The 17,571-nt window shown below is 58.4% G+C and overlaps 2 protein-coding genes across 3 annotated transcripts in view; both read right to left on the bottom strand.

Annotated features, from left to right (window-relative positions):
• BAIAP3 (BAI1 associated protein 3) overlaps nucleotides 1–3,683 on the bottom strand; it is a 9,219-nt gene extending 5,536 nt beyond the window's left edge. Inside the window, 13 exon segments of the mRNA XM_014449067.2 lie at nucleotides 167–265; nucleotides 388–483; nucleotides 570–677; nucleotides 946–1,048; nucleotides 1,134–1,211; nucleotides 1,328–1,372; nucleotides 1,665–1,860; nucleotides 1,963–2,029; nucleotides 2,151–2,210; nucleotides 2,565–2,672; nucleotides 3,010–3,090; nucleotides 3,267–3,354; nucleotides 3,550–3,683. Coding sequence (XP_014304553.2) covers nucleotides 167–265; nucleotides 388–483; nucleotides 570–677; nucleotides 946–1,048; nucleotides 1,134–1,211; nucleotides 1,328–1,372; nucleotides 1,665–1,860; nucleotides 1,963–2,029; nucleotides 2,151–2,210; nucleotides 2,565–2,672; nucleotides 3,010–3,090; nucleotides 3,267–3,354; nucleotides 3,550–3,680 — 1,260 coding nt within the window. The 5' untranslated portion in view covers nucleotides 3,681–3,683.
• Nucleotides 3,684–10,752: 7,069 nt separating this feature from the next.
• Nucleotides 10,753–17,571, bottom strand: part of UBE2I (ubiquitin conjugating enzyme E2 I) — an 18,970-nt gene continuing 12,151 nt past the window's right edge. For both annotated transcript variants that reach the window (XM_006107083.3, XM_023747833.1), the window contains 3 exons: nucleotides 15,595–15,704; nucleotides 15,414–15,493; nucleotides 10,753–12,758 (listed from right to left, as the gene is read on the bottom strand). In XM_006107083.3, coding sequence (XP_006107145.1) covers nucleotides 12,695–12,758; nucleotides 15,414–15,493; nucleotides 15,595–15,704 — 254 coding nt within the window. In that variant the 3' untranslated portion in view covers nucleotides 10,753–12,694. The remainder of the gene's footprint in view (nucleotides 12,759–15,413; nucleotides 15,494–15,594; nucleotides 15,705–17,571) is intronic.

The following is a 17,571-nucleotide window of genomic DNA, read 5'->3' as shown; positions in this document are numbered from 1 at the left end:
GGCCTTCTCATGCCCCGCCAGCCAATGCCACGCCCGCCCCTCGCCGCCCGCCCACTCACAGCACGCCCTCGACGTGCGCCCGCCCACTCACAGCACCGCCCCTCGCCGTGCGCCCCGCCCACTCACAGCACCGCCCCTCGCCGTGCGCCCCGCCCACTCACAGCACCGCCAGTTGCAGGGCAGACAGGTTGCTTTGAGCGCCGTGCAGGCAGAGCACAGTGGCCGCCGGCGCGCTGAGCTCGCCCCGCCAGCTGCTGGAGTTGGGCTGGGGGAGGGACTGGGCGTGGGTGGAGGTGGGAGACCCCCATCCCCTCCCGCTTGCGGTCCCCGTCGCTTGCCTCCCCCAGGCCGAGCCCAGCTGCCGCGGGGACCCGAGGGCGCCTCTACCTCCTCGGCTCGGTGCTCGAACTGCAGCAGACGGCTGAGCAGCAGCAGATAGGACAGGAAGCCCGACCGCCCGCGCTGGCTCATGCCCGTATCCCTCTGGAACACAGGGCCCTTCATCAGGGGCCCGAGCCATGGGCTGAGGTGCAGGGCCCGGGTCCCCACGGTTCCCCACGGCTCCCCACCTGCGTGGTGATCAGCTTGAGCACTAGCTGGCAGTCTCCCTGCACGCGGGAGGCGCTGGAGCGTGGTTCCAGCTTGAACCATCGGTCCTCGCCAGCCACGGGCACCTCCTGCAGGAAGGGGATTCAGAATGGCGAGTTCTCGGATGCTGTGGGGCTGTGGGGAGAACACAGGCCTCCACGCTTCCCAGGGGACTGGGGTGACTGGCACAGAGTAAGCACTCGGGGGTGCCGGGACAGAGTCCCAAGGAGACTGGCCCTGCGCCCCCCTTCAGTGAGGCTTTCCCCCATGGCCCCAGAAGGATGGAGGGCTCTGGGGGGATTACAGGACACAGCCACTGGCAGTGCCTCGGTGAGTGAAGCCTCCGCACCCACTCACCCAGATGGGTATGTTGAGGCAGCCCAGGAAGTCATCAGTGTGGTCCTCTGTGGGCCCCGCCTTCCCGTTGGCACGGGCTGACTTGACAATCTGTTTGAAATACCTGAGCACAGCAGGGTGGGCATCACACATGTGGTCTCTGGGGAGCCACCAGCACTGGGAGGGCACAAGGGTCCCACCTGCTGTACCTGCCCATGCCCTTCAGGCCGATGACTTCATTTAGCTTCCTGCATGCCTCCACCAGGGACACATCATCGTCATGGTCCCTGAGGAAGGGGGCACCCGGCTTGTCTGGAACCCAGCCCATCCCCGAGTGCCCCCTCCCACTACCCTCAGCCCAGAGGCACCCACAGCCCCTGCCTGCAGGGCACAGGGTCGATACCAGATGTCTAGGTGCAGCTGGTCCGTGCTGACATCCTCGATCTCACTACAAGGAAAATAGAGATATCCGTGAGGGGCTGCCCAGGGCTGGGCAGGGACCATTTTAGGAGACACAGGGAAGCGTCCATGACAGGGTGTGTGGCCCTGAGGACACGGATCTCTTGGAGACTCAGTTTCTCCTCTAGCAAGTGGGCATATGAAGCCACCTGTTTCCTAGGCAGTTACTGAGGCTACTTACAGGGGTCACCCTCTGGTCACAGCCACCCTCGTGTACCCCAGGGCTGGGCTGGCACTGCAGGCAATGCCTCCCTGACCATCTGCTGGGTGAGGGGGCTTACAAGACGAAGTGCTCCTTCCAGACAGGGTTCAGGGTGCTGCTCTTGACCTCGGTGACCTGGATGCTCTTCGCTGGCTGTGGGCTGCCACGCTTGGCACCCTTCCGGAAGCTGAAGCGCTGCTCCTTGTGTGGGCCTGGCTCCCGCGGGGTGCCCGAGGCCGACAGGATGCCCAGCATGCAGTACGGGTCACTGAAGCCTGGGACACAGTAAGTGCCTCAGTCCCTGACCCAGGCCCCCCTCCTCTCCACAGTAACCAGGTCTGGGAGCAGCTAACACGTCCGGGCCAGTCCTCGCTCACCATTGGGGTCTTTGGCCAGCAGGTTCTTGGCACGCATGACGGACACTTTCAGGGCATATGTGGGGGCCTGTGGGCAGAGAGGTGATGGGGAGCCTCTAGGGGTTCAGCCCTGCCCTGTGCCCTCCACCCAAGTCCTTGAACATGGGCATGTGGCTGGTCAGCTCTGCACAGGCAGGTGGCAACCTCACCTTGGCCTTCTTCACTCTCTCAATGGCCTCTGCATGCTCCTCAGGGCTGGTGCCAAACACCTGTGAGGGGCAGGCAGGTGTGAGGGCCCAGATGACCCCCAAAGCAAGGCCGGCCATCCCCGTGGGGGCCTCAGGCATGGCCCCAGACAGGGATGCCCGACTGCAAATGTCATGGGTGGGGGTAGCGCACAGGTGAGAGAAAAGATGTGTCTGCTTGTCCTTCCTACCCTTCTGTGTGTGCGTGTGTGTGTCCGGTCAGCCTGTATGTGTGTCTGTCTGTGCACACACACATACGTGTATGTTGTGTACATGGTGCACATTTGTGTGTTGTTCAGGTGACTGATAGTGATGTCAGTGGTGGGCAGTGGTCGCAGTCCTTTTCAGAGCAGGACAGACCGAGCCAATGGGACTCACCTGCTGAAGGTAGCTCAGCAGGGCCTCCTGGTCGTCCACTTGGTCGGGGCCCATGGTTCCTGCTCGATAGAGGACGGTGTACAAGGCTTCCTCATAGAGCATCTCTACCTGTGGGTGGTGTGGGGAGCACACCCTGAGTCTCTTGCCACCACACCCCTGTCTCCCTTTAGGCCCCCTAGGCCCACCCTCTGTGTGTCCAGCCCCCAGCCCTCAGCAGCTCCTCCCACTGGCAGAGATCCACGCCCTGCCTCAGTGCCTTTGCACCTGCCTAGCCCTCTGCTGGGGGCTCCTACTCATCCCTGACCTCTGCTCCTTACTCACTTGCATGGGGAGGCCAGGCCCACCACCCAGACACCTTTACTATCCACCGAGTCCCAGACTCTGAGCCTGGCACACAATAGGTGCTCGCAGCCTCACTCTAGGGCCAGAACCCCATCCCTCTTACCTCCTCCTGGGTCAGGGCTCTCAGGCCACGGTTGGGGTCCACAGGCTCGGTGGGGGCTGGTGAGCTGCTGCGCAATAGGACCTAAGAGGGGGTGATGGGGTGAGGGTCTCCGAAGGTGGGGGACCTGTGGCTGATTGGGTGGGGGGGTGGTCCAGGGAGGGAATGGAGGGATGGAGGCCAGATGTGGAAGGGGCAGGTGAGGAGGCCTGGCACAATGCCCCCCATGCTACACAGCAGTGCCCAAGATCCATCCTCACCTCAGGGCATGGCAAGCTCCGTCTGCCTTCCTCCTTCTTCAGGATGAGGCGCATCTGGGTGAAGAACTCCACGCCATCCCCTGGTTTCCTGCCGAGAAAGGCCAGGCATGGGATCAACAGACCCTCCCCAAAGCTCAGGGCTCAGCACATGCTGCCGGCTCAGGACCAGCCACCAGCCCACATGACTAAAGGCAGGCCTTGAGGCACAGCGCGATGTCCACAGGGCACCCCATGTTCTTGGGCACAGACCCTCCCCGGCTCCCTTGGGCCATGGGGCACCCACCAGGCCCCCGTGGCGGGCTCCTGCGGGTCAGCACTGGCGCTCCCCGGCTCCTCCTCAGTCCTCCGGCGGAAGGACGGGCAGACCTGCACCTGCCTGAGCACGCTGCTCTTGATCTCCAGCAAGGAGGACATGGTGGGGGCCTGCGGGCAGAGAGCACGGCTGTGCCTTCCGGTCCTCCGTTCCTTCATTAGTTCAGCAGCATTGCCATACACTCCCCAAGAAGCTTCGCACAGCAGATTTAGCAATTACTAAATTAACCAAAAACCAACAGAAGCCATGATCCTGGGAACAGCCTGAGGCAGGAGGAGAGGGCACCTCGGCAAAGAGAGGGCTGGCACCATCATGGCCACCAGAGGCAGGGGGGTTTGGGAGGGCAGAGGCCCGGGAGATCACCCCCCGCCCCGGACTGTGCCAAGTCACTTGGTCTCTCTAAGTCATCAGCCTGGGCAGAGGGCCACTGTCATTTCCACTTGAGTAGAAGGGGCTGCTCCCTCTGCAGCCCCCAAAGCCAGAGTAGCAGCGGCTGCTTGAGCTGTTGCCAGGGCAACCGCCAGCCGCTGTGTCTGCATGTGACAGGGGCTACAGGGGCTCTACATCTCACAGGCAAACGTGACGCAGGAGCCCAGTGGCCTGAGCTGCAGGGATGGACGTGTCTGTGAGAACCAAATGTTCAAGGCGGTGGTGGGGGGGCAGCACCCTACCTGTATTTTCCACTCAGCATCTCACTGCATAATGCTCAGCCCTGGAGAGGGGTGCTGCTCTGTTCCCCTCATCGGGACGAGGAAACTGAGGCCCCAGGGTTAGGAAGCTGCCCAAGGCCACAGAGCCAGCAGGCAGCCGGTAGTGGAGGCCAGGTCCCCCTGGCTCCTGTGTCCAAGCACTAGGCTCCTGGCACATCCCGAGTCCTAGGGTCTAGGTGGGCCACCCTACCCCTCATCTGACCGTACCTCCTTCCTCCCTTAGCCCAATGCCGAGATGGGGGCCACAGCGGTGTCTGGGCACAGGTGTCTGGGAGTGATGGCTCATTCTGAGTGCTCAGAGACACCTAAGGTTCCCCTGGGATCCTGGGCTGGTGATGATCTCGTGGCACCTAACAGCCTCGGCCCTGGGAGCCAACCAGCACCTCACCCAGAGCTTCAACAGTGGGCCTGCGGCCAGCCCCCCAGGAAGCACTCACTGGCTGCCAAGGCCCCTCAGCCCATATGGGGCAGGAGTGAGCCTGGCGCAGAGCTACAGAGCCCTCTACCTGTGTGATGGGCCCCAGCGGGACGGCTTCCCAAGCTGTCCCTGCCTCCAACCCTCAGGGCCTGGGCAGCAGACAGAACATCCCTGCTAGTGCCCAGGCACCAGGGCCAGAACCACAGCTCCCATTGGTCCAGCCAGCAAACTGAGGCCAGCCATGTTGGCACTGGGCCAAGCCAAATGGCCGGGTCTGCTTGGTCCCCTGGCTGTCTCCAAGGCCCGGGGTGAATGGGAAATGACAATTCTGCAAAGTGGACGCCCCATTTCACAGCCCAGGCCTGGGGTGACCTGCTCAGAGCCAGGATTCAAACCCAAGGCTCCAGACCAGGCTGTCTCCCACTAGCCTCTCGGTGGTTCTGAGGCAGGTGAGTCTGGGGCGGCTGAGCTGAACCAAAAAGCCAGGTCGGCCTCCTCCGTCAGTGTCCCCGTGGCCAGCTGGGCATCCTCAGAGGGATAAACACCGTCAGAGCGCTGGATGCCCTTCTCACAGAAATCAGGTCCCTGGCAACTTGGGGGTGGGGGTAGGGAGTGGCAGGATGTCTGGCCTCACATGCTAGTTCTCCATGCCATCTTCTCAGTCTTCTCTTTCCAGCCTGGCCCCTACTACCCCTTCCCCTCTTTTTCATTGATTCCTGATTCCCATCTCTCCCAGGCCCCAATGACTTCCCAATCAGTGTAAGCCTGCACAACCCAAGGGCGATGCCCATTACAAATGCTGCTCCCTGGGGAGGGGCCCAGGAGTATGAATTGTAACCAGCTCTGCAAGTGTTCTTAGGGCTCCATGAGACCAGCTGTCAAGGGTGGCTAGATGCTTCTGGAATGAACACATGAACAATGATTTTACCCCGTGAGTTCGTTATTCCTTCGAGGTCCCCTCTTACCGTCCTTACCTGTTTCCACGCAATGTTCTCCATGCAACATCCCCCCCACTTCGCTCACTGACCCCCCTCCCCAACCCCTCCGTGCTGCCCACGGGAACCTGGGCCCCCACCGGTTTTGTAGGGGTCTTTCCCCCAATGGAGGGAGGGTGGTCCAGGAAGTTCGGAAGATGATCAGATGAGTATGTATATTTTTAAGCCCCCTAGCACCCTGGGGTAGGTGAAGGAGATGGGCGGGGCTTTCGCTGACTCGGATTTTGGGGAGGCCAGGGTCCTACGAGGATCGTGGGAGGGTGGGAGGGACGGTGCGCTGGGGCGTCTTCCTTCCCGGCCGGTTGCCTGGGAAACACCGCAAAGCGTCTTCAGGGTCCTCAGCCGGATCCCACCCCCGCGGCAGACTGACCAGCCGCCCCGACCCCGACCCCCTCCCACTCCTGTGCTCCCGGGGGAGGGTGCACAGCGGGGGGAGGCGCACAGCGGGGCGCGGGTAGAAATGCCGGAGATCCGCTCCTCCGAGCTCGCACCGGCCTCAGTTTCCCCGGGGCCGGGGGCGAGTCTTTGCGACCTCCCGCCGCCCTCCGCCTGGGGGCCTCCCAGTGCCGCCTGGTGGTACCCACGCAGGAGGTGAAGGGGTCGGCGTCCCAGGTCCATCCGGGTGGGCACCGGCTAAGCTTCGACGGCGCGAGATGGAGTCGCAACACTCACCGTGGGCTTGGGGTCCTGCGGTGGGGTTGGGGTCCCTGCGGGCCCCCTTCTCACACGGACCCTCTGGGACGCCCTGGACAGCGACCGCTCGCAGCCAGGCGCGCCTACGACTGAGCGCAGCTGACCCACCGCGGCTGCGGCCCGGGGTGGGGGTGGGGGCGGGACCTGGCCTGCTCGCCCCGCCCCTGCGGGCCCACCCCCGCACGCCCCCTCCCCCTCCCGTGCACCCCCGCGTGCCCTACCGTGAGCGAGGCCGGGCGAGGGTCCCTGCTCTCCCAGGGCCGGGGCCAAGGAGCTCCCTCCCCCAGGGGTCGGGGCGCAGAGCTGTCAGTCAACCCATCGGCTGTTGCCGACCTGAAAGCAGGCTCAGCTCTGCGTCAGGAGCCCCTCCCGAGGCCAGAGTCACCGAGACCGAACAAGAGACTTTTGGGGAAGGGCTGGGCAGCCACCTCCGGAGTCATCCTCCCAGCCCCGCGCTGTCCCCGGTGGCAACCTGGAGCAGGCCTGGGTCTGGGGACTTGGCCACCTCGGGCCTACCAGCTCCCTCCTCTCAAGGGGGCGAGTCCACACCAGGGGCGAGGGGCGCTGCAGTCATCAACCCAGGATGCCCGTAACGACCTTGACTACCTGTTGCGGTGATCGTCCCCATGGTCCCGATGAGGCCCCATACACCCCAGGTTGAGCCACAGTCCTGGTCACACAGCCCGTGGAACCCCAGGGCCTGAGCTGGACCCCACCCGCGCATTTCCCAGCCCGCTTTTAGGGTCCCTTTCTGGGCTCCCCACTCCATATCCACACAGCATTCTGGAACTTGACCGCGGTCGCCTGGAGAGCTTGTTAACACAGATTGCTGGCCCACCCCAAACCTACTGATTCCAAAAGTCTGGGTTGGGGCGGGCCATCTGCAGGTCTACAAGCTCCAGTGCTGCTGGGCGTCTGGGCCACACTGGAGGATTGTGGGGGCTGTGCAGAGGTTCTGTTCCTGTGGTGCACAGGGTCCCTGGATCCCAGCCCTGCTTTTGGCTCACTCTGCTGGATCCTCAGAGCACCTTGTCCTGGGGATCAGACAGAGATTTGTAGTTTTTCACCCTGGAGGACAGAAACACAAGCCTGGAACCCACAGCTCAGGCCCAGAGGCAAGGCCAGGGGTCAGGCAAGCTGAAGGGAGACCCAAAGGCTGGAGTAACAGGGCTCCAGAGAATAGCTCCACGCAGGGAGGCACCAACTTTAACCACTGCATCTTTCAGCGAATTGCCCACCTACAGGGTGCTTCTCCCCGTACACAGGGGTGGGGTGGACATCTCTGATGGGGCTACCACCTGTCGCAGCTTCCAGATCCAGACTCACATCATGCTGCCCTATACCCACCCATCGTTGTAGGAAGAAACAAAGAACTACCGTGTGTGTGTGTGTGTGTGTGTGTGTGTGTGAGAGAGAGAGAGAGAGAGAGAGAGAGAGAGAGAGAGAGAGAGGCACTGCAGGGGGATCAGAGACTGCATTGCAGGGTGCGGGGACAGAATTGCAGGTTAGGTTTCCTATAAGCTCTGTCCCGAGGCCCTACTTCCATCCTGACCCAGCACAGCCAGGCAGATGAGGCAGAGGCTGTTCAGGATATGCATGGGCTGCTTGGGACAGAGATGAGTCATGGAAGCAGGAGCAGGGCCTGGAGTCATGCTACCAGCTGCTACTGGGCTTCCTTCTGCGGGGTACAGCAATCCTATGGGGGCAGCTTGTCCTTCCCCGGGGGACTGGCAGGTCCTGAGCCAGGATCTTGGAACTGGTGCCCCCACCCCTGCAATTTTGTGTCAGATTCTATCAACCTGTTGGAACAAACACCAGTCCGGTTGCCATGGTGATCAAAATGGCTTGGGAGAAAGAACTGAGACTCTGTAGCAGCTGTAAACAGGAAGTTAGGAGGGGCTGCTGCTAGGGGAGGAGGCCCCTGCTTGTACCACCCACCCATGCCCTGGGGAACCCAGGGGCGGCCCAAGGCAGAGGCACTAGCCCTGAAACTAATTAACTAGCCAGATGGCAGAAGGCCCCAGGAGACTTCACCATTCTCTGTAGATAAGTGAACTGAAGCCCAGAGAGGGGAAAGGGCTTGTCTAGGGCCACACAGCAACAGGCTGGGTCCCAAGCTTAGCCCTGAGCCTGTTTCCCTAGGAAAGGATGAGCCCTAGGACTTCCCTCCACACACACAGCCAGGGGCTGGAGCGATGGCCCCATTTGTAGCTGATCCCTTCATTCTCCCGGCCTGTTCTGAGCCTGAGTCAGGCCCACCTGAGTCAGTGTCACCCTGGCTCCTCTGGCCCAGACCCCTGACAGTGGTCCTGAGCAGCACAGACAGTTGCCCTGCTTTGGAGGTGGTAAGGGGAGGTGGGGGGCAGGAGGGGGTCACGTCACAGCAGCTGTGTGGGCACAACATTCTGCCTAGAGGTCAGGGCTCTGTGGAGCTGGTGGGGAGGTGGGGGTCATACCCTCTGGGCTCTGACAGGAAAGCGCCTGGCAGGTGTGTGTGTGTGTGTGTGTTGGGGGTGGGGGTGGGGGGACTGGCTTTCCCTCCTAGGGCCAGGAGAAAAACACCCAGCTCTGGGCTCTGGATAAGCACTCTGAAGGCCAATGCAGAGCAGGGAAAGGCTGGCACAGGAGATGAGGACACGGGTGAGTCCACCCCACCCCTACAGGCTTAAATAACCCACCAGCTCACACTCTGGGGGCAGCCCTTGGAATTGCAGGCCCGGCCTCCTGGCAGTCAGGGTCCTCCCAGGCCCTGCGAGCCTCTGCACCAGTCCAGGACAGAGGCAGGAAAAGGGGCGGCCATGGCAGTGGGGCCAGAGTTCCTGCCTGCCCTCGTGGCAGGACCCTGAGGACTGCGGGAATCTGTTCCATCGCCTGGGCCATTGTGAGTGGTTCTGCCAGCAGAGGTGGCTCCAGGTGGGAAGGGGTCTGGCCCAAATGGCCCCCTGCCTGAGAGGCTGCTTCCTGGGGCGCAGTCACCAGCAGCTCAGTGGGGTCCTGCTGTTGCCAGTACCTGCACAGGTGAGCCTGTGCCAGGCCTGGGACATGGCATCCGTTGTCTGTCCGCTGGCCTTCCTGTCAGCTTCTGGCCCAGGAGCAGAGGTATGACCCCAGCAAGGACCCCTCCCGCACTCACCACGTTGTGGGGCCAGGGCAGTATCAGGAGAGAGAGCGAACAGTGGACCCAGCAGCCGCTCCTCCACAGAACTGCACCGTTCTTTGCACAGCTGAGGGCTGAGATGCCTTGTCCCTGGCTCTGGAGGCTCGAGTCCTTCCTCCTTGGAGGAATGGAAGGGGCAGCATGAGCACCCAGCTGACCTTTCTGCAGGAGGGCATCCTGGAAGGGGTGGGTGGGCACCTGGAAGGGCAGAGCTCAGGAGGAAGGAACCCAGGTCTGTGCTCTGTGACTCTGCTGCTTCATTTTCTTCTAGATCAGGGAAAACGGCCTCCTATCAGATGCCGGAGCCTTTGGGCCAAACTGCTGGAGCCAGGTGTGGGGCCTGGGGGCAGCAGGGAGGATGGGACCCTGGTGCTCCCGCCCCGTGGGGCCCACAGCCTCCGCAGATGGGGTCACTGTGCTGGAAGCCTGCGTCTCCTGGGCCCCTGCCGCACAGGTGCCCCTCGGCCTCCCAGCGGAAGCTGACTCAGACCTGTCAGCCTATCAATGCTGGGCCTGCAACCTGCCAACTTGTCTTCAGTCTCAAACTGGAGGCTGCTCATGGCAGAGCTTGATGTGGGAAGGCCTTGGGCCAGCAGGTCAGCGAGCAGTGTGGCCTGTGTGGGCAGACAGGTGTGAGGACACAGCACTGGCCCAGCCGGGACAGTCCAGGAAGGACAGGGGACCCCGAGCCTGGCCAGACGACTTGGGCCTCTGAGCAGTCACCCCTGGGGAGATGGAGGCTGAGGGCTAGCTAGCCCCATCCCACCCGTGGTCGGGCTCCTTGCTCTGCACCCAGGCCATGGCCAGACCAAGCCCCCGCCAGCCCTGGACACAACACCCCAGGGGCCCCATCAGGGTCTGAACTGAGAGCTTGTGTGCACCTTGGCTGTGAGGATGGCGTCCTGCTCCCCGAGAAGATCCATCTAGGTGACAACAGCCCCAGATACCCAGCCAGGAGACCATGCTCCAGCAGGCCACAAAGATGCAGGGCACGGCCAGTGGCCAGCACAGATGTGTGCCAACCTTGCCTGCCCATGCCAGGGTCTCAGCGGGCACAGGAGGGATCTGACCACAGCACCAGGGGACATCACCCCCATCCCTGGGTCACTGAGGGTCTAATCCTGAGACCACAGCAATAGGGAGCAGGGGGTGGCCTGTGAGGGAGGGGGCAGGAAAGGACACACCCTGCAGGCAGCAGTTTGTGGAAATGTTTTAATTAGAGGATTCTTAGATACAGTGGTTAATCTATTGCCCACAATTCCTCACTAATTAGGCGCCTCATGCTGGGAACACACTCTCTTCCCTTACAGTAGAAACAGAATGATCACATTTCATAGTTCTCCTGTTACAAGATTCACATCTTTGTTAAGCCAAGAACTGTGGCACAAAAGGACATTTCATTAGCCAAAGTCACGACAATGTGCTAGAAACATCGATTACTTTAGAATGCTTTAACTAGAAAATATATTGCATTTCCATATATATTAACCATATACATGTGTAACTATTACTAAGTGTAATTCAGTCATTACAAAATAAGACATTTGGGAGGGGCTATACACATTTGACCCACTGAACCCCACGCATGAGACCCTCTGCATCAGAAATAATCATGAACATCAAACCGAGAGCTCAGAAACCCAACAGACGTCCAGCTAAGCAAGTGAACAAGGCACTGGGCCCTTGGGCCATGCTGTTGGCTGAGGGGCCACATTTCTTAGGGTGAACAGAGGCACCCCTTCCTGGCTGACCTCACCCCTTGGGGGACCACCCCCACCTCAGTCTGCATGCCAGAGCCACAGGCAGCCTGGTTCTGAAAGGGTCCTCGGGCGGGAGGGCGAGGCTGGTTGGTACAGGGCCACGTCTGGACCTCTGTACTCGTCAGCTGTGCTCACTGGGACCCAGAGGCCAGGTCCCCTCTGTCACTTCCTGTCTCCATGTCCGCACTTCCCCAGAGCCAGGACTCAGGATTCCTGGAAGATCCGTTGTGGGCTCATGTTCCAGGGTTCTTTCTGAGAGCAGCCTCCCTGGGCTCCCAGGTTCAGAGCGTTTCAGGACACAGAAAGAACCTGTGACAGTGGCCCTCGGAGCTGCTCGCTAGGGGTGTCCCGGTGCCCGAGACCACCTGCACCCAGGGGTGGGGACTTATCGGTGAGCGTGGAGGGCCAGGATGCTACATGCAGAGGCCCAAGGGCAGTGCCGGGTGTGAGGAGGCTACATGCCCCGGCTCGGCCACCCTGGCCTGGGTTTAGGCATCTCCTCCTGATGGCTCAGGCAGAGCGCGCTTTAGGAGTCCCGACACAAATTCCAACTTGACCAGATCTGAACTCCAGTGCTCAACAGCCCAAAGACCCAGGTGGGGTGGACAGAAACCCCGGACACACAGCATCTCTGTACACAGCACTATTTACAAAGGACCAGGACAGGTGCCACGCAGGACCCAGGAACAGGCAGCGAGACCTGCTGGGGCCGAAGGCGGTGCTCTGTGGGGCCTGCAGCTGTGGAAAGGGGGTGGGGAGACACCCCCTGAGGCTGCCTCCTCATACTTTTAATGACAATAATGCAACAAAAACCTTTATATAAACAGTTTATTTACTCTAAACAGCAACACAGACAAAACGCCATATAAACACAAAGGAAGTGATGCGAAAACAAGAGGCTGGCTGACTTTGGATCTGAGGCTCATAGCAACACAACCCGGGTTCTGCGGAGAGAAGGACAGAGGCGCGAGGGAAGGGGACAGGCCGATTTCCTTTCCATACAGCCAGCTGGAGGGTAGTGTAGCTCTGACAGGGGAAGCATGCCTGCACCCGCGAGCAAAGGGAACTAGCTCCTCAGGGACTCATAGAAGTATAAAAGTTTATCATTTTACAGCAGTTGAAATACTGACATCAATATTAAAATAAAAGCAAGTTTTACATAACAATCAAAATACAAAAGACTGAAGGAAGAGACCCTGTATGAAAAACTGGGCAATTCAGCAAGTGGAGAACTGTGTACCAGTGGCGGAAATGGAAAATGGCGCCCGCCCACCTCCCCTAGGTGACTAGTTATTGTATAGAGCAATGCTAGATCTGCAAGTGTTGTAAACAAGTTCTTGCCAAACCAATCCCTTCCTTTTGATGTTGCCGCAGGTCGCTGCTTATGAGGGTGCAAACTTCTTGGCTTGTGCTCGAACCCTTTTCTCATATTCCACTCTGTTTTGGCTGAGGAGGTCAAGAGAGAGACAGGTTAGAATAGCCTGGGCTGGTCTAACCAGTGACCAGCAGTTTTCTCTCTTTTCTGTTTGAAACAGCATTAGTCATTTTGGAGAGAAAATATGGATCGCTCATCTAGTCTTCAATAACAGACACAGACATCTGGTGGGTTTTCCCGGGGACTCAGTCCCGAGTGTGAAGGTATGGAGTGGGGGCAGCTTTCTGGTGGTCGGAGGACCTCAGCTGGGACTCCAGTGTGAGATGAGGTGCCAAGGGAAGGGGGCTGGTGGGCACTGCCCCAGGCCAGGGGAGTGCAGCAAACTTGCCATCAGAGGAGACCAGCTGCCACCAGGGGATCACTGTGACCTCGAGGCCCTTGGGTACACGATGCATTTATGAACAGGGCTCCTGACACACCAGGTCAGAGGTCTCGTCAAATACTTCAGGGGCCGGTCAGGAGCCCTCCTTGGAGCTCAGGCGCAGTGTGTACACTCAGACCCTGATAAGAAAGCCAGGGCTCCTTCCAAGCTGTGCTCGCAACAAGCAGGCCTCAGAGCACTGGTCCCTGCCCACGGCGCAGGCCCAGGGTTGGCACAGAGGGGCCAACAGAATTTCTCTTAGCTCTGCCCAGTGCAGACCACAGGCCCTGGTACCCCAGGCCTCCTCTCCAGCCTCTCTGGGGAAAGGCTGCAATGGCAGCACCAGGAGAGGCGGAAACCTGCCTGGAGCCTGCCCTGAGCTGGCATGGTGCCCAGGTGCACACGGTCCCAGGAGGCCAGTGTCGGCACCACGCCTGGCCGAGAGCCAAGAGTGAAGGCCAGAGGACAAGCTTCTACCGCCAGGCCGTGCTGCGAGCAGCCTGCGCTCCTGTGCTTCCACCCTGGCTGAGGTCCCAGACCCCCAGGGTGGAGGCAGCTAGCTAGGAGGGCTCTGGAAGGAGCTGGAGGCAATAGCAGAGGCAGCCCAGTCCAGCCCTGCCATTTACCAAGCGAGGTCTGGCACAGGGTGTTTGCCCTAGAGCACCTGCCAGTGTAGGGCACACCCTGCGACCTTCCGAAAACACAAGAAAAGAGATCTGAAAAAAGAGATTAAGCATATTTCACAAAAGGTGCTTTTAAACATGCTTACAGGAGAAATGATGTCTCATTCCTGTGAAGCAGTGGATGATGCCAGCGGGCATGTAAGGACCCGTAGTACAGAGGAGATGCTCCAATCCCGAGTAGGCACCAGCTGGGAGCATCCACTGGCACACAGCAGTGCCCGCTGACCCCATGCTGCCAGTGCCGCAATACCACAACTCAACAGTGAGCGCCATGGCAGACGGGCTGTGGGCCAGTGGCGCGCCATCAAGACACACGCACAACTCGCCCAAGGCATCACACCCACACGGCCACACACTGGGCCTGGCAAGCTCTCTCTAAGGCCAGCAAGAAGACATTTTGGCTTTGTGGACCTATCGCAATGGCTCAGATACTAAGGACCCAAGTGGCCCTATTTACAGAGGCGTAGGCTGACATGGCCTGATGCAGACAGATGTTGCAGTGCAAACGACACAGCATCCAGTTCAAGGGTCAAGATATGAGAACTCCTGGAGTTGCTGATGCACAGCAGCCAAGTAAATTTAAGGCAGCTCCACTGGAATCACTCACAGCAATTCCTCTGGCTGGGAGGAGAAACTCCGCCCCTGCCCAGGAGCGGCTCGCCACTCTTGGCCACCAGGGGGCGCCCCGGGCCAAAACTGGGCTGGACCCAGGAACTTGAAGCCATTTGGGAGGGGAGGGGGCACCTCTTGCAACCTGGTGCTTCTCTTCAGATGAACTCAGGTCACCTGAGCTGCTCAGAGAGCCTACCTGTTGCAATTCCACAAACGCCCCCTTGGAAAGAACAAGCCCCTGTTCAGTCAGCCTCTCCCTGTGGGTCAGGTTTCTGAACATGGGTAAGTGGAGCAATAGGGTCAGAGCTGCCAATTCGGCATAGCATCCTGCCCAGACCAGCTGGGGAGGCTGGCCAGGAAGGCCAGGGTCCTCCCCACTGTCCAGCCAGCCAGCCCCACGTGCCAGGTTTAGCGCCACTGCTCACACTAAGTAACACCAGGCCCTTTTCCAGAGCACCCAGATGACCAAGAGCAAGTTGGGAGCGCCACTTCCCTAGCGGACCATCCCCCTGGACCTGCCATACCCAGGCTGGGCCCAAGGAGGGCAGAGGTGGGAGGTCCATGGCCTCTTCCTCCAGTGTCCACACCCTTCCCTTTGAGCTGAAACGGGCTCCAGGAGGCACAGGGTTTGACTGGCGATATCCCATCAGGGGCAAAGTAATCCAGTAGGAGCCCATGTCATCGGGCTGCCTCCTGCCAACCCCCACCAACATGGCTCTGGCCACACCAGCCCTGGTCGCCCATTCTTGCCACCACAGGCCCTTTGCACAGGCAGCTCCTCCTCGGAAGCCTCCCTGGTCACCTCAGTCCCCCCTTTTCGGCACCGAGCCCAGGTGAGCTGCCAGGTGAGCTTGTGTGTATGCCGCCCTCTGAGGGTCAGGACTATCCACCCACCTACAGCTTGCCTACTGCTCCCCTTCCTACAGGCAGCCTGGAAGGAACTTCTGGGGAAGGGGAAGGCTGTGCGAGCTGATGAGAGAGGTCACAGCAAGAGGGGCCAGATCACTAACCAGTAAATTGTGTAGGCCTCTGCTTGAGCTGGATCTTGAATATTTGGTTCATTTAGAAGTTCCTGTATTCCTAATAAGATCTGTGTGAGAGAGAAAAACAAAGCAAGGTGGGAGGTCAGCAGTTCAAAAGGCAAACTCTGGTCCTGAAGGAAGGCTGAGGCGAGGCCCTCGCGCTGCATACCTGCTTAATTGTGATGGCTGGCCTCCAGTCCTTGTCTTCCTCGAGGATGGACAAGCACACAGTGCCCGAAGGGTACACGTTCGGGTGAAATAATGGTGGTTCGAATTTGCCTAGACCACATGGAAAAAAGGAAATGTATTTTGGTGACAGCTGTCCTACAGAATGTCCTGTCCTGATGACCCCTCCCTTCCCTCTCCCATCTTCCCTGCACCTTGCTGGTCATCAGGCATTTCCCAAAAACTGTTTACAAAAACAAAACTGGCCACAAGGCAGGAGGAGGTGGGAAGAGGTAGGAGAGGAGCAAGTGTGCCTTCCAACGGACTCAGAGGTAGAGCCACATCACTCCCCAGGACCTGCTTCAGGACAGTGAGAGTCAGAGGACAGCCCCAGGCGGCCTCCCCAGCCGGTCTGGGCTTGGGAAGATGGGAAGGGGCAGCTGCAGCAGGTGACTAGGTCCTGGGGAAGCAGCCAAGGTCCTTCCAAATGAGAGTTTATTTTCTTTTTAAAAAATTAACACATGTAAAAAGTTTGAAAATATAAAAGAACAGGAAAAAAAAATTGCCATGAGCACTACCCAGGGACCATTAACCACAGCTGACATTTTAGCATTATTTTTTTATCCTTTTTTCTGGGTAATTTCTTTTTTTTAAACATTAATTTTACCTAGAAAAGTGTAGCAAGTCTAGTACAACCTGATGAATTACTGACAAAAAATAAATACAATCCACTAACAGCAACAGCTTCTCAGAAAACTCCCTCATAGATCGCCCACTCCATTTGCCCAACTAAACCAACCTGTAATCCCAGAAAGGACATCTTGAACTGTCTGTGCACAAACCCCCCCCCCCCCCCCCCTCCATGCAGGGCTGTAATCACCACACTATTTCTTTCGATTATGGTGCCAGAGGGGTTACACATTGTTTTCTCTTTTTGCACAGAAACACCCAGTGACCTTCAGCCTTCTGAAAATGGGACCATCAGGCCTCATTTCCAAGTTCAAACAGTTTTAATAAAAATGAAATAGCAGGAAATAATGCACTTTACCCTTCTAGGCCAGCGGAACAGTTTGGAAAGTTGGAAAGACAAACTTCATTCAGATGTGAACATTCCAACTGAGACTGTGGCTAAATGTTTCCAGGCCAACCATTTTCAAGTTGACAGGCGATAGTTAAGTAACCAGAGACTCAAATCGCTGATCCATATTAGAAGTCAGAACACTCACCTCCATTCTCCAGCCTCCTTAATAACAGACAATGCAGCAAAGCTATGCTCTTGTCGACAATTTGATCTCATGATGGCCAATAAGATAAGTGAGCTGAGATTCAGCACGGCAGTTGCCAAATCAGACATGTTGCTTTAGCCAAAGTGAGCTCTGTTATTGCCATTCTTGACACTGAATTATAACTTTAGGTCCAGGAGTTACTAACATTCTCAGTCCTCTTCATTCACTTATTAAATGTGTCAATCTGACCTCTGCTCACTGCTCTATAGAAACTATCTTCATCAGGGTCACACTAACCAACAGTCCAGTGGACATCGCACGCCTGATCAAACCTCACCTCACCTTCCTGTGGAATTGGACTCTGCTCACTACTCTCTTCACCTAGAAACTATTTTTCAGCCTCTGTTGAGCCTCATGAGAGGCTGCCTCAGTTTACTTTTCATTACTGGCTTCAGTGACAAAAACAGTATCAATTCCATTTATTTTCTTTGTCTTCCATTCTGTCCCAGTGCAGTTCTGGTATCTCTCAGAGCTAATCTCTGGTGCAGACTTTTTCTCAGGGCTTTAGTCTATATACAAACCCCCACTGAGCATAAAAAATGGAAGGGCTTAACCTCGCAGATCCTGTGTACCTCATCCCGCCTCCTATTGCCTTGATAATAGCTGACAGCCAAAGTACCCATTCCATTTTTTTAAGCTCTCAAACCCCTCGCGCCAAGTCAATCCTTATGGCCTGTTTATATTTTCCTCTAATT

Source organism: Myotis lucifugus, unplaced genomic scaffold, assembly GCF_000147115.1.
Source record: "Myotis lucifugus unplaced genomic scaffold, Myoluc2.0 scaffold_1008, whole genome shotgun sequence".
Lineage (NCBI taxonomy): Eukaryota > Metazoa > Chordata > Mammalia > Chiroptera > Vespertilionidae > Myotis > Myotis lucifugus.
The sequence above is the reverse complement of the archived record's forward strand: the minus strand, read 5'-3'. Positions and strand labels throughout refer to the sequence as shown.